This window comes from Temnothorax nylanderi, unplaced genomic scaffold (assembly GCF_030848795.1).
Source record: "Temnothorax nylanderi isolate EJ_2023f unplaced genomic scaffold, tnyl_v1.0 TNYL_tig0001_pilon, whole genome shotgun sequence".
NCBI classification, from domain to species: domain Eukaryota; kingdom Metazoa; phylum Arthropoda; class Insecta; order Hymenoptera; family Formicidae; genus Temnothorax; species Temnothorax nylanderi.
In genome coordinates, this window is record NW_027249063.1 from 2481107 (window position 1) to 2493675 (window position 12569).

The 12569-nt window shown below is 40.6% G+C and overlaps 2 protein-coding genes across 5 annotated transcripts; one reads left to right on the plus strand and one right to left on the minus strand.

Annotated features, from left to right (window-relative positions):
* Window positions 1-6125: 6125 nt before the first annotated feature.
* Window positions 6126-12362, minus strand: No66 (Bifunctional lysine-specific demethylase and histidyl-hydroxylase NO66). 4 transcript variants are annotated; one of them, XR_011718889.1, is made up of 8 exons: window positions 12216-12362; window positions 11556-11732; window positions 10918-11473; window positions 10570-10847; window positions 9767-10493; window positions 9500-9683; window positions 9255-9411; window positions 6126-8483 (listed from the first exon to the last, which is right to left on the minus strand). XR_011718889.1 is itself a non-coding variant. In XM_071711612.1 (7 exons), the coding sequence occupies exons 2-7, from the start codon at window positions 11725-11727 to the stop codon at window positions 9349-9351; spliced, it is 1980 nt and encodes a 659-aa protein (XP_071567713.1). In that variant the 5' UTR covers window positions 11728-11732; window positions 12216-12362; the 3' UTR covers window positions 9054-9348. The 4 variants fall into 4 exon arrangements, 3 of the variants coding, with proteins under 3 accessions (XP_071567713.1, XP_071567874.1, XP_071567781.1); XM_071711612.1 differs by lacking the exon at window positions 6126-8483 and having other exon boundaries at window positions 9054-9411; XM_071711773.1 differs by lacking the exons at window positions 6126-8483; window positions 12216-12362 and adding an exon at window positions 12009-12121 and having other exon boundaries at window positions 9054-9411.
* On the plus strand, window positions 7784-9486 carry LOC139776170 (multiple coagulation factor deficiency protein 2 homolog). Its single transcript, XM_071712719.1, has 4 exons — window positions 7784-7938; window positions 8169-8255; window positions 8344-8477; window positions 8569-9486. Exons 1-4 carry the CDS (start codon window positions 7784-7786, stop codon window positions 8700-8702), a joined length of 510 nt encoding a protein of 169 aa, XP_071568820.1. The 3' UTR covers window positions 8703-9486.
* Window positions 12363-12569: the final 207 nt, after the last annotated feature.

A 12569-nucleotide genomic window follows, 5' to 3' on the forward strand; every position in this document is an offset into this window, starting at 1 on the left:
CAATGCCGGCCGCGCTAACCAGCGCGATATTTTTCTCGGGCGAAAAAAAGAAAAATTATCGTCGAATGGCGCGCGACGTTGAAAACAAATTGAACGTCGAGCGACGGACCCCGATCCCAGTTCAACACCAAGCAGAGGACGAGCGTGGCCTAGTAGACAGCGCACTGGTCTAATGAGCCAAAGGTCCCGGGTTCGATTCCCGGTAGAGCTAGAAAAATGATATTCGCTCGTTCTCCTCTCGGAAGGCAATGGCAAACCACCGAGAGTATGTTTTGCCAAGAGAACTTCTCTGAAAAAATATAGCCGTTCGGAATCGGCGTTAAACTGGTAGGTCCCATATACAATATGTATAATCCACGTGCGCAACACATGTATATGCAATCGCTCAAGTGCATAAAAATTCCAACGTTAAAAAAGGAATTACCACAGCCACAGAAAAGCGATTGTGCTAAATAAAGTGCACAATAACGAAAGCCAGCTTTAGCACAATCGCTTTTCGGTGGCCGTGGTAATTCCTTTTTTAACGTTGGAATTTTTGTGCACTTGAGCGATTGCATATACATGTGTTGCGCACGTGGATTATACATATTGTATATGGGACCTACAGTTTAACGCCGATTCCGAACGGCTATATTTTTTTACAGAAGTTCTCTTGGCAAAACATACTCTCGGTGGTTTGGGTTCCTTCGGGAGGTAAGACAGTCAACAGGTAAGCCGGAGTGCGAAGCACGCAAATGCACGTCTGCGAAGGCCGATACGCGAAGATAATCGAAGAGCGACTTCACTACGACTTCGTACACCCTAACAACCCTCCTTCTGCTTCAGCTTTCTTCCTTTGTTTTCCTGTCACGACTCAATTAGTCACGAATCAATTTTACAGATTTTTTTTTAACGATTCTCAGTGATAGACATCGACGTTTCATGTCCCGCGCATCTTAAAGTTTGTCGAGCAATCGAAATCTATAAGGTATATGGAAACCCATAAATAATCCGCTGATTAAATGAACGCGCATTATATTCCGTTCGCGATTACTGGGAATATCTCATCAAAGGCTCCTTACATCTCTCCTAATTGAATAGTTTGAAACTGCAGTTGTTAGCCGAACTTAAACAATCTCGAGCAATGATAACCGGAATTTTCGCAAAGACAGATTGCCGCTCGGAGGAAGGATGAAGATAATGAGTAGTTAAAATTACAACGGAATCTCCGTTCGGCAGAATGTTCTGCTTTCTGCATTACGCTAGAGCTCACATTTAAATATCATGAAATATAGCGTTCCTACTTTGTAAGTAAAATGACGTACAGATTTCTGAAATAATCTTGAATAATCACGGAGATTATAGGCTTTTGCAAATCAATTTGTATCAAATAAATACAATCGCTAAATATTATTTAAAAATAATTTTATATAGAACTTAATAACTTTCATCCGGAAAATGTCGAGAATGACGTGAAGATTATCGTGGAAATTCATCTCATGCTACTTTCCGATAATATTACATCTATTATTACAAATGATAGTGGTAATAACGCGGGTAATAATAGAGGGTTTGTGTAGAAATCAATTTCCACGTAAATCCGAAGAGAGATAAATTTATTTAAGGTTATTTCATTACTTGAAATTTTATTAATCTCGATCTAACATTCCGGGAATCGCGCGATTAAAACGCATCCGTGGGCGGTAAGCCGTTCATGGAGAAATCGCGGTGGGTGGTCCTTTTCTTCGCAGTAATCGAGTAGAAAATTCAATCGCGATCTGACTTTCGCATGGCTAGTTTCGCTCATTGTTATTGATTCGATTTTCAAAAGATAGCCTCCGTGAGGAAGAAAGGAGTGTTTTCCAATCGATCTCTTCCTTCTCCCTCTGCGCCTCGTCGCAGCTGTCGACGTTAGTCTCAATCGGCTGCGCACCGATTTACCTGCAGTTTGTGTTGCCAATTCTCTCCTGAATGTCCATGTGTTCCCCGCGCGCGTCATAACTAATGTCAAAGTTACAGAAATCCAAGTTCCCATAATTTTTTACCAAGATTTCAACGCCAGATAACACATTATCTACATAAGTTCACGCGGTATAAACCACATAAAACGTACAAGAGTAGTTCAGTAAAAAAAATTTCCATTTAATAACAATTTTATTAAATATATCTCATATCGAAAATGCGAAACAACTCCAGTCGAATATCGCGATAAGCCTATTAATTAACTAACATTCAACATGGAATTATTAATATTTAAAATAGATTTCTTCGTTGGTCGGGATGTGAAAGTGGTATCCAGAACGGTACCAGTATTAATCGCGATTACGATCGATTATAAGCGTCGTGCGACGCGACGCATACGGGGGAGCACGGTGACGCGAGATGCACCCCCGAAAAATTCGGGACCAGGGCGCGGGAGGGGATGGGGTGGGGGGGGGGAGCAAACGCGGGACTGGAAGATGCAGTCCGACGTAACCTTTGACGTCGGCTCGCGTTGCGTTATAGTCGGCGGGGCGCGCTTTGAAGTCGCGTGTATTTTAATGCAACGGCGAACTGTGCATATCGAGAGACTGCTGAATTAATCGCAGGGCACTCCGTGCGGGACGAGGGAGGGAGGGAGGAAAGGGGGACGGCACGGGGGGAAAACCGGTGGTGAGGCGGGGAAGGAGGGGGGAGGAAAGCGCGGGGGGGGGAGGGGGACGAGACGGCCCCGCTTTTCTGGGGCACGTGCCCATGGGTATCGGTATTTCGGGGTGCGTTAATACCTCACTATCCAGACGGATAGAGAGAGAACAGAGCGAAACATCCACTCCTGCACATTGTTTGCGGCTTGGAATCAATAAAAGCATAGCTTTAGGCTACGATGGTCGCCATGGCAACCGGAGACCCATCCGTGCACTATCCCACTCGCCCTCTCTCTCTCTCTCTCTCTCGCTCTCTCCTCTATCCACGTCTCTCTGTCCTTCTCTCTCGCTGTCTCTCTCTCTCTCTCTTCCTCGTCCTTTTCCCTCTTCCCCGTCGTTCCTACGCCACCCCCGCGTCTCCCTCAAACCCCCCGCAGTTTATCTCCGTCCCTCTTCGATCCTCAAATACGCACACGCTCTGTTCTTCTCTCGCCTTCTCTCTTTTTGTCTCTCTCTCTCTCTCTCTCTCTCTCTCTCTCTCTCGGTCTTTCTCCCTCGCGCCCTTTCGAACGCCGCATCTGCGTGATGTTCTCTTTCTCCTTTTTCCTCCGTTTCCCTCCTTTTCTTCTCTTTCTCCAACCCTCCATCGACTCTCCTCAAAAATTCTAGTTCGGTCAACTCAAATTTGTAGCCGCGAGGAAGCGCCCCTTAAACTCGCATCGCCTCGCGATTTGGTTATGATAACAGCGATTTGATGAAACGGATCTCTGATGGATCAATGCCTGATGTTTTCTTCGTGACAAGCAAACTATATATAACTATCAGAGATATACATTGATAGACGTCCACTTGCAGGTATGTCGGTCAAAAATCGATTTCCTTTTTCGTGTTTCTACGCAAGCCTCGTGTCGATCTCGTCGACTATAATAATAGCAAATAGAATCTTGATCTTTATCGCATGAAATAATTTCGGGTTCGAAAAATCTAACGAATTTTATTAACGAAATATAATGGCAGATCAACGGCAGAAATCCAGCGAAGCTGCATCACGATTTCTGGCGGTACAATCGCGATCCTGTTGTTATACCTTTCGCGTAAAACATGCGTTTCGTACAGCGCGTAAATAACGACGATATTAATAAATATTGTCATTATTTGTGCCGTTACACAAACGTAGATACACGCAGCGGGATGTTTTAATATCCGAAAAATGTGTATTTTCACCGGATACCCCGCGCCGTACAGAAACAGTTGCGTAATAATGTATAACAAAAGGCCGAGTTTCCACACGCGGAGCTTTCAGTTCTTGCCGTGCGGAATGAAGGGGACCGAACCGCGAGTAATAGCAGAAATATCACCGCCGGTGTACTGCCGTGATTTCGTCTAAATTTGTGTAAATGTAATATTACAGCTCCGCGTAAGTAGTTATTGGCTATATCCACACGTGAAAGGGGCGCGAAAAAATCTCTCGGAGAATTCCCTAATTTCCAGACATTCTCGTTCATATTTCCAGGCAAAATTAAAGCACTTTTGCATGCAAATTGAGGACAGATTTAGTCACTGCGTGGATTTCGTCGCGCTTACAATCATGCGGAAAAGAAAATGAAGGGTCACTCAAAGTGTCAAATAATAGATTTGAAAAAGATGGAAAATTTCTATAGAATGGTGTCTCATTTAGCATAAAAATTTTGCTCCCTTTTTCAAGAGATAGAACCAGATATAAAGGTCGCGCGGTGCGTATGAGAGCTTTTATGTGTTTATGTGAATAAAAAATATATCTAAAATATATTTTAAAAATATATAATTAAAACTATATATTCTCTAGATAGAATATATTTTTAAAATTAAAAATATATCTAGAATACATTTTAATTAGCAGAATTCAACTCTCTCGCAAGGACGTTGAAAATAAATATATGCTGAACAAGGCAGGGTCTAACTGCTAATTTGACCGACCTCCGGCTGTTCTTTTTCTCGCAAGATAAAGGCAAGATCGTCGAGGGGATGATTTCGACAGAAATTCCCTGAGTTCCGGTAAAATTCCCTGATAATTCCCCGATTCCTCTCTACACGGGGAAAATTCCCGAAGAGTTTCAGGCTCCCCGGGTCCTTCCCGGACGGTGGACGCCCGGCGTGAGCCGCGCGGAGTAATCCGCGCGCTTATTCCGCGCGGCAAAAGAAGCGAGATGATCGGATTAGCCGACTTTTCGCAGGGATTTGGACGAAAACCAAACGAGAGAGCCCGCTCAAAGAGAGCGCGGCCGTGCGTTCGGAGCAACTCGTCCAGCACGCAAACTCCGCCTGGAAAAACGTCGATAAGCGTCGCGCGCGCTTCACGCCGATCAAGTCGAGGATTCTCGTGGAATCGCGCAGGGGATCAAGAGAGAGAGAGAGAGAGAGAGAGAGAGAGAGAGAACGGAGGGTGGATCGAGCAGTCGATCTTCGCGGGCGGGGTCGGATCCATCACCGGCCGGGTCGATCGACGCACCGCCGCGAGACGTCCAAGACAAGGTAAAGGGTAAAATGTAAAATGCCAGGCCGTTCGTCACCTGCGCCACGAGATTCCAAGGGTGAGAGAGGAGAGCTCAGGTTAAGACCACCGACCTAGCGCTCCATCTATCCAGGGGGTGGCGACTACCCTCCGCGACTACCCAGCCTAGCGAGACGCGAGATACCCGCAGATAGTCATGACCGGCGGATGCCCAACGGCTAGAGGATCGTTACCGAGAAACGCGGAAACACGTCGGGTTTCGCGATGGTTTTGCGTATTGCGGAGACATATGTCCGATCTCGCCCCGATACTGATAAACTAATCGCGGATATTAAATCTACACTTGGATAATGTCAAATACATGTCGCGAATAATAATATGCTTGACGTATTTTAAATCGTATCGTATATATCGCGATCACCCGAGAAGAATATACTGTCACAACTCAAAAATTCACGATTTTCAGGAAAGAGGAAAAACAAATTTAATTCAATTTTTTTAAATTGTGAGATAATTAACGCAATATTTTGTTATAATGAAACTTATACTGTTTCTTGAAGAGGTCTATATAGACTTGTGGCACTATTATAACACAAGTAACATTTTTGGCATACTTTTTATGAGCTTAACTCAAAATCAAAGTTTTTTTTTTTAATTGTGACAGTATTCTTCTCGAGGTGCGTTATGTATCTGTACCTTACAGATAAAGAATCGTTATACCTCCAGTTTTTGTCAGGATAGAGTTAATTTATTTTTTTCAATATATTAGGAACTTGAATTGTATATAATGGTAAAAGGTCTTATATGTTCATTACTGGTTCCTAAGATACAATGTTCGGAAAAAGTCATATTGGAAATTTTCATAGAAATAATAAACTTTAAAACCTGTTTTTTCTAATTTATAATAATGGAGATATACGATTCTTTATCTCTAAGGTATAGATATATAAATGCAATGTATTCGAACATATTTAACAATTTGATACATAAATAAATATAACGTACGAGTATTAATATGCAATTACGCGGCATATAATGACAATATTATATTTATGCGTGTTGTACAATGACATTTTAGCTTTATTAATAACATATTAGTTTTATCGCTCCGAGCCTAAAGCCGAGTTGCATCAGCAGCGAAATAGCGATTTCCTCGTCTAGATTGTTTCTATCAAAGTTAATTCCATCGGAAATTTGTGCGACGTGGGTATCGTTAAATCCCACAAGATATTAATGAAAGGCTGAAAATACCACTCTAAGATTAATGGAACATCTTGGCCTACTTTATGCTCTTCCGAAAACTATGCAGGTAGCAGGATGACATCTAAAGACGCCTTAATGACGTATTATTGACGATAGAGACGTCATTAAAACGTTAATAATATGTCATTTGACGTCACTCTGCTATACCTGGGTGGAAGGACAGATAAATAGAACAAATGTGCGAAAAAGACGTAAAAAATACCAAGTTCGCGTTATTGTCCCGTTAATAACACCTGTACGCGAATACGCCAATCTCGCTCCATGACCGAGCGATCAGCATCAAATCTGTAAGCCACTCGTGCACTCGTTACATACCGGGTGACGGGAGATCGTCGCCGATCCCGACGATCGGGGAGGAGAGTCTCGAGTGGGCGCAGGTCCCCTGTAAGGCGACACAGGTACATATGGGCTCTCCCGTCGTGAATGGACCAAATGATATAAATTATTTATAGATTTCGACACCCAGAGAGAAAGAGAGAGAGAAATAGAGGCGGACGCGGGATTGGGGTGCGTCGAAGACCCCCCCGGGTCCGCTCGCGCATCGAAAAACCCCGGGGGACTCCCCCGCTCTCCCCTTAGCATATGCATTCTCGCTTCGAGATCACCGTAAGCCTATATAAAATTGATTCCTAAGTACCCCGTATTCGTGTCGGCCTTGTGTGTCTTTTAACACCTACATACATCGGTACTTGTCCCCTTCGTTCCCGCTTTTTTTTCCAGACACAGAATAAGAATGATATTGCGAGTATTGCAATGACTAGCTTCAATAGTTGTCACAAATAAGTGTTTTATTAACGAGAAATATTTTAAATGTTATTCCGGTACGTAAAACGCGAGAGTGGAAACATCCCTTATCTTTTATTATTCGCCATTCTCGAATAAATGCTGAAATAAAAGAAATATCGCGGAGCGCGGAAATCTCGCTGAATGTACCACGTCGAGCACTTTCGAGCTTGGTCTTGTAACAAATCGGGATGGGCCCGCGATCGCGCAGCTCGCCCCCCTGGGGTCCAATCTAAATCAATGGGCTTGTGGGTAATCGCATAATAATTACCGTGGACCCCCTCTACCGCCCATCTGTCGCTGGCCGACGGGGTGTTCGACCCTCGGAAGAAGCGGGCACTCTCCACACACGGCGACACACCCGATGAACATGTCCCAGCAGGTCCCATTGTCGATGGGCACCGTACGGAATGTCGCGGAGTGGAGACGCCCCCCGGCAGTCACCGCTCTTTCCGAATCGCACACACCCGATCAATGTACAAACCACCGCGAAATGCAATTCTCAAACTAATATCTTACTTAAATTTGTTTGAAAGTTTATGAGACTTGTATCACATATCGTTAAGTTTCTCCAAAACGTTTATACTTAATGTAACAGAGGGTGAAATATCATCATCGACGACAATTTGTTTCAGATAGCGAAATGGGGACAATATTTTTAATCAGCTTTTACCTCGGCCTAGCGACCGGCCACTTTCGTGGACCCCATCATCCAAAGAGCAGCGTGTCCCATCATCATCACACACCGCAAAACGACGTGAAATTGACGCAGGACGCCGAACTCCTTCACGATGCAACGTGAGAGATTTAAATTACACAATTAAGCAAACTAACTAATTCTCTAAATAAACTCGCTGCTTTATAATAATTAATTCCTTTATACATTTATATGTAGGTATATAAAATATTTTGACGTATCAATAATTTTAAAGATAATTGCCGATTACAGCGATATTTAAGTACCGAAATATAATCCCCAATTTAATATTCATGTAAATGTAATTCGTGACTTTATCTCATGACTTTAGACATCTGAAGGAAGATATGGGTTCCATGGCCGATCAACTCGATTTTTCGAAAATGACTGAACAAGAAATAGAGTTCCACTATTTTCAGTACGTTTGAGGCATCAGAGATCGCCTCTCGTTTATACATGGTTTATCAAACCGTTCACGTATCGCTAATATAATTTCGTAATTATAGGATTCACGATGTCGACAATAATACAAAGTTAGACGGATTAGAAATTCTTCACGCTCTTCAACATTCTTTGCACGAGAGTTCAGCATACTCTGACGAGGAAGATGCGATACAATCGGATCAAGACTGGATCGTAGGTACGTCTAAATGAAATTCAACAGTTAGAAAAGATATACATTACGCCGATTCTTTTTAAAGTAAAATTACCTAATTTCTATCTTGCCTTAGGGCTAATAGATAAAGTGTTGGAAGAGGATGATTTAAACAACGACGGATATTTAGAATATGTCGAGTATGTATTGGGAAGACAAAGGGATCATATCACACAAGAAAAACGCAACAAGCTCAGAATCGGAACGTGAAGATTTTAGATTTAAACACGGACTTGAATCACAGACGGTGGTTTTTAATTATATGCCAATATCTTGTGACGTAAAATTGAATTTAAAAGCGATGAAGAAATGATAGAAAAAATGAAAGAAATCCTAGCGAAAAACTATTCAAAAAATATTAACAAAAAATATTTGAATACAGATAATGAAAAACAGAAAGTAAAAAACGGTTCACTATAAGATTGCAATCAAATAATACAAGTAATGATATGAATAAAGAATGTATATCGTATAACCTTTACGTCGTAAAATTTAACAAATCTAGTTCCATCTCCTGAATATTATGATATATAATTAAGAACCATCATATATACGCAAAGAGAATATAAAATGCAAAATATATTGCAAGAGCTAATACGAATTACAAAATAGGAATCAACTATCAATATTATACTACTGATATTCAGTATCATGTCACAGAACTATTGTACACAATTTTCTATGTAATACTATAATACATAGCTATTATCCGTTTCGTGCGAATGCTGAATCAAAACTTTATTTTCAAAGCAAATAAATTACCTATGTAACATATATTGCAGACATTTGTATGAACAGCTTCGTATAGTTCTGGCTTTTGGCTCATTTATTCTTCTTAAAAAAATTAATTTGTAGGTCAACACAGAGGCTCCTCCGTTAAGATTAAACCCTTTTCCCAGAGATCCTTCACTATTTGGATCTATAATATATTCAGTTACATTAGTCGCTAGATAACATCGTATACACAACATTTAATAAAATATCGTAAACAATATATGCTTTATTACCTTCTCTTCGTCATCTTCTATTGGCAGTTCCTTCACAGATATAAAATTAGGGTAGGATATTATCATTTTCTTAATTCCAGGCACATATTTTTCGTCAACTTCCAAAAACTGCGGCTCATATTCGTGATATTCTTTCGAATTTTCGGTAGAATAATATATCCTACATGTATCTTCTTTTATTAACCTAATAATACAGTAATACAGTTATTATCGTCCTATCTTGAACTCGCTTTTCAGAATAAATTAGAAATTAACTCTATAACTCACCTCATGCAATGCAATCTTAACAAACGTATCCTTGTCTCGGGCAGTATTTCCGCGCAGTTCTTGACGACCCCGTCGTTGGTCATAATCTCACCGTCTTCCGCCACTGTACACTTCCGTTCCTTCTTCATCAGAAAAGGAGGTAGAAAATCGTGGATGTGATCTTTGGCCATCAAATCGGCCGCGTTATCAACATCAATATGTTCTAGCAGTAGACTAATCAAATTCTTAATATTGTTCTTAAAAACATCTTTTCGGTCATTCGTGTTACACGCAGTGCCGACGTATTTCAAATAATTCAGGGGCAGCCCCTCACGAAAACGGCTATCGTTTTCGGCAGCTCGCTGCAGAGCCTGTGGAAGCGCTTTCTCAAGCAAGTCGACCCAACTGTTTTTTTGATACACACTTAACGTGATGTGCAAGCTGTGAGTATCTTCGAGAGTCATTCCTTGGTGGATGGTTCCCCGCGGTAGATACAACAAATCTCCAGCTTTGACAATTGTGTCCAGTATAGGCTCTCCGATCTCCGACTGATCAAAGTTCTTAGAAGAGTACCTCGGTAAATATTCGTTCTCATTAAGTGGCTTGTACAGCCTCCACCTCTTTTGACCCTCGATTTGGAATATAAATGCTTCTACGTCGTCGTAATGAGGCGCGAAACCTTGGCTATTAGGTGGTGTGAGATATAAATTGGCGCCAACAAAGCAGCCGAAGAATTCCTGGAGGGTAGCTGCGAAATGAGTCATACAAATTAAAAAAGAATTATAAAGAAAATTGTAAGAGTATAACTGCATTGTATTTTTTACCATTCATCGCGTGTATCGCGGGTATAAATGTTTGAGGATTTAACATCCTTATGGAGCACTTATTCTGATAATAGTCCCAAACAACGCTCGGCAAAGCGCGACCGGGAGGGTTGTGAGTCTCTCTCACTCCATCAGAATAGGATGTTATGTCAATATTTTTAGTGAATAAAATATGATTCTTTCTCAACACTTGGTCCAATAAAGGCGTCGATACAAGGTGCTTATAAAAATTAGGCATATCCCTTTTCACGTACAACGGAGTCTTTTCCCAATTTTTTCTGATTTAAATGAAAAAAAAATCAACATTAATGCATAACAAAACGTATATAATTATCGTTTTCAACTTACTTGAAGAAGGTTTCTATATTTATAGGCTGCAACAACCACTGGAATAAATGTCGACTGAATTCAATAGGATTGTGATCATCTTCTTCTTCTTCATTTATCTCATTGTTTAAAGGACTTGTACAATTTGTATCATTTAAATCGCTCTCACTGTTTCCCATTTCAATATCCTTTGTCAATATCTTGTTAATCATCTGAGTAGATTCTCTTTTGACAGAATTCTTTCTACTTTTCTTTCTCTGTTCCTTTATTGCTTTTAATTCAATAGGATTGTGATCATCATCATATTTTTCATTTATTTCATTACTTGCATTACCTAAAGGACTTGTACAATTTGTATCACTTGAATCGTTGTCACTGCCTCCTATTTCAATATCCCTTGTCAATATCTTGTCAGTCTGAATAGCTTCTCTTTTGACAGAATTCTTTTTATTTTTATTTTTCCGTTCCTTTATTGCTTTTAATTTCAATTTTCTATGCATATTTCGGATGTTATTTATCTTGTTTGATTGTACTCCATTGACATCATTCAATTTTCTTGTGGATTTTATCTTTTTATCTGCAACAGACAAGGAGTTACATTAAGTTATTAAACAATCTTTTTTAGCTGGCTCTGTTCTTCGCAAAAGTGTTCAAGGTACCTTTACGTTGCATCTGTTTGTTTGCGTTGTCCGTTTGTTTAACATCTTTCTGTTTTCTGCTCTTTTTATTAGAAACTTTCTGCAAGTTCCGTTTCTTTTTCTTTCCGCTCACATACTGTTCCGTGTTCTTACGTTTTCCTGCATATACCGAGAAGGCTGACACTGACTCCATATTACCTGATAATCATGATAAATGTTAACATGAGCACAATTAGACTGATATCGTATTTTTTTTAATGTTAAGTTAGAACAGTTCAGCAGAGTTTATCAAAAATAAACCAGCAAAGTGATTTCTTTTGCCCATCTTTCACCGGTCGGTGGTGGTTAAGATGCTTTCAACCCGTCTATTTGGTTATACAACACATACATTTTTGTGACTATATTTAATGACTACAATTTCTGAATAAAAATTAAATAACTTTATCAATTTCTTTTAATAAAATTAAATATCACTTTAATTGATCCACTCATTCTTTTCTCTTCCGGCAAAAGTGATATCCAGCCAGGGATAGGTTAGATCGTAGCATATTACGTTGCGTTCAGTTGCGTAATGCAAAATGTTACGTAAGGAATCAATCGAGTAGATAAATTATCAGGTCGCAAAACTTTTTAGTTTCTTTTAAGTTACGATATGTCTCATTATTACACAATTACACATACCTTTCTTTTAACACTGTGTCCACGTGAGGCGACGTGAGCATGAAGATACACACGCGGTAACGCTGCAGGGCTGCGTTCGGAAACGTCACCCGGGTACACACGGGTATACTCCCTTCTCCTTCTAACTCGCTGAGATAGAAAGAGAAGGGAGTATACTCGTGTGCAGTGATGTGCACTCGGGTGACGTTTCCGAACGCAGCCCAGGTAGGGCGATGTTCACAGTGTAGGCCTGTTCGTTTTCGCTACACTTCTGAACTAGTGCAATAAGTTAGAATGAAAAAACATATATTTGTTTCGTTCTAACTTATTGCATTATGTTGCACTAGTTCAGAAGTGCAGCGAAAACGAACAGAC

What these genes read in the sequence shown, in the direction of transcription:
- LOC139776170 (XM_071712719.1), top strand. Translation starts at nt 7,784, where the DNA reads ATGGGGACAATATTTTTAATCAGCTTTTACCTCGGCCTAGCGACCGGC. An exon ending in GAACTCCTTCACGATGCAAC is followed by an intron (nt 7,939 to 8,168) that starts GTGAGAGATTTA and finishes TCATGACTTTAG; the next exon opens with ACATCTGAAGGAAGATATGG. An exon ending in ATAGAGTTCCACTATTTTCA is followed by an intron (nt 8,256 to 8,343) that starts GTACGTTTGAGG and finishes TCGTAATTATAG; the next exon opens with GATTCACGATGTCGACAATA.
- No66 (XM_071711612.1), bottom strand. Translation starts at nt 11,727, where the DNA reads ATGGAGTCAGTGTCAGCCTTCTCGGTATATGCAGGAAAACGTAAGAAC. An exon ending in TTAAGATTGCATTGCATGAG is followed by an intron (nt 9,684 to 9,766) that starts GTGAGTTATAGA and finishes CTGTATTATTAG; the next exon opens with GTTAATAAAAGAAGATACAT. An exon ending in TAGAAGATGACGAAGAGAAG is followed by an intron (nt 9,412 to 9,499) that starts GTAATAAAGCAT and finishes AATATATTATAG; the next exon opens with ATCCAAATAGTGAAGGATCT.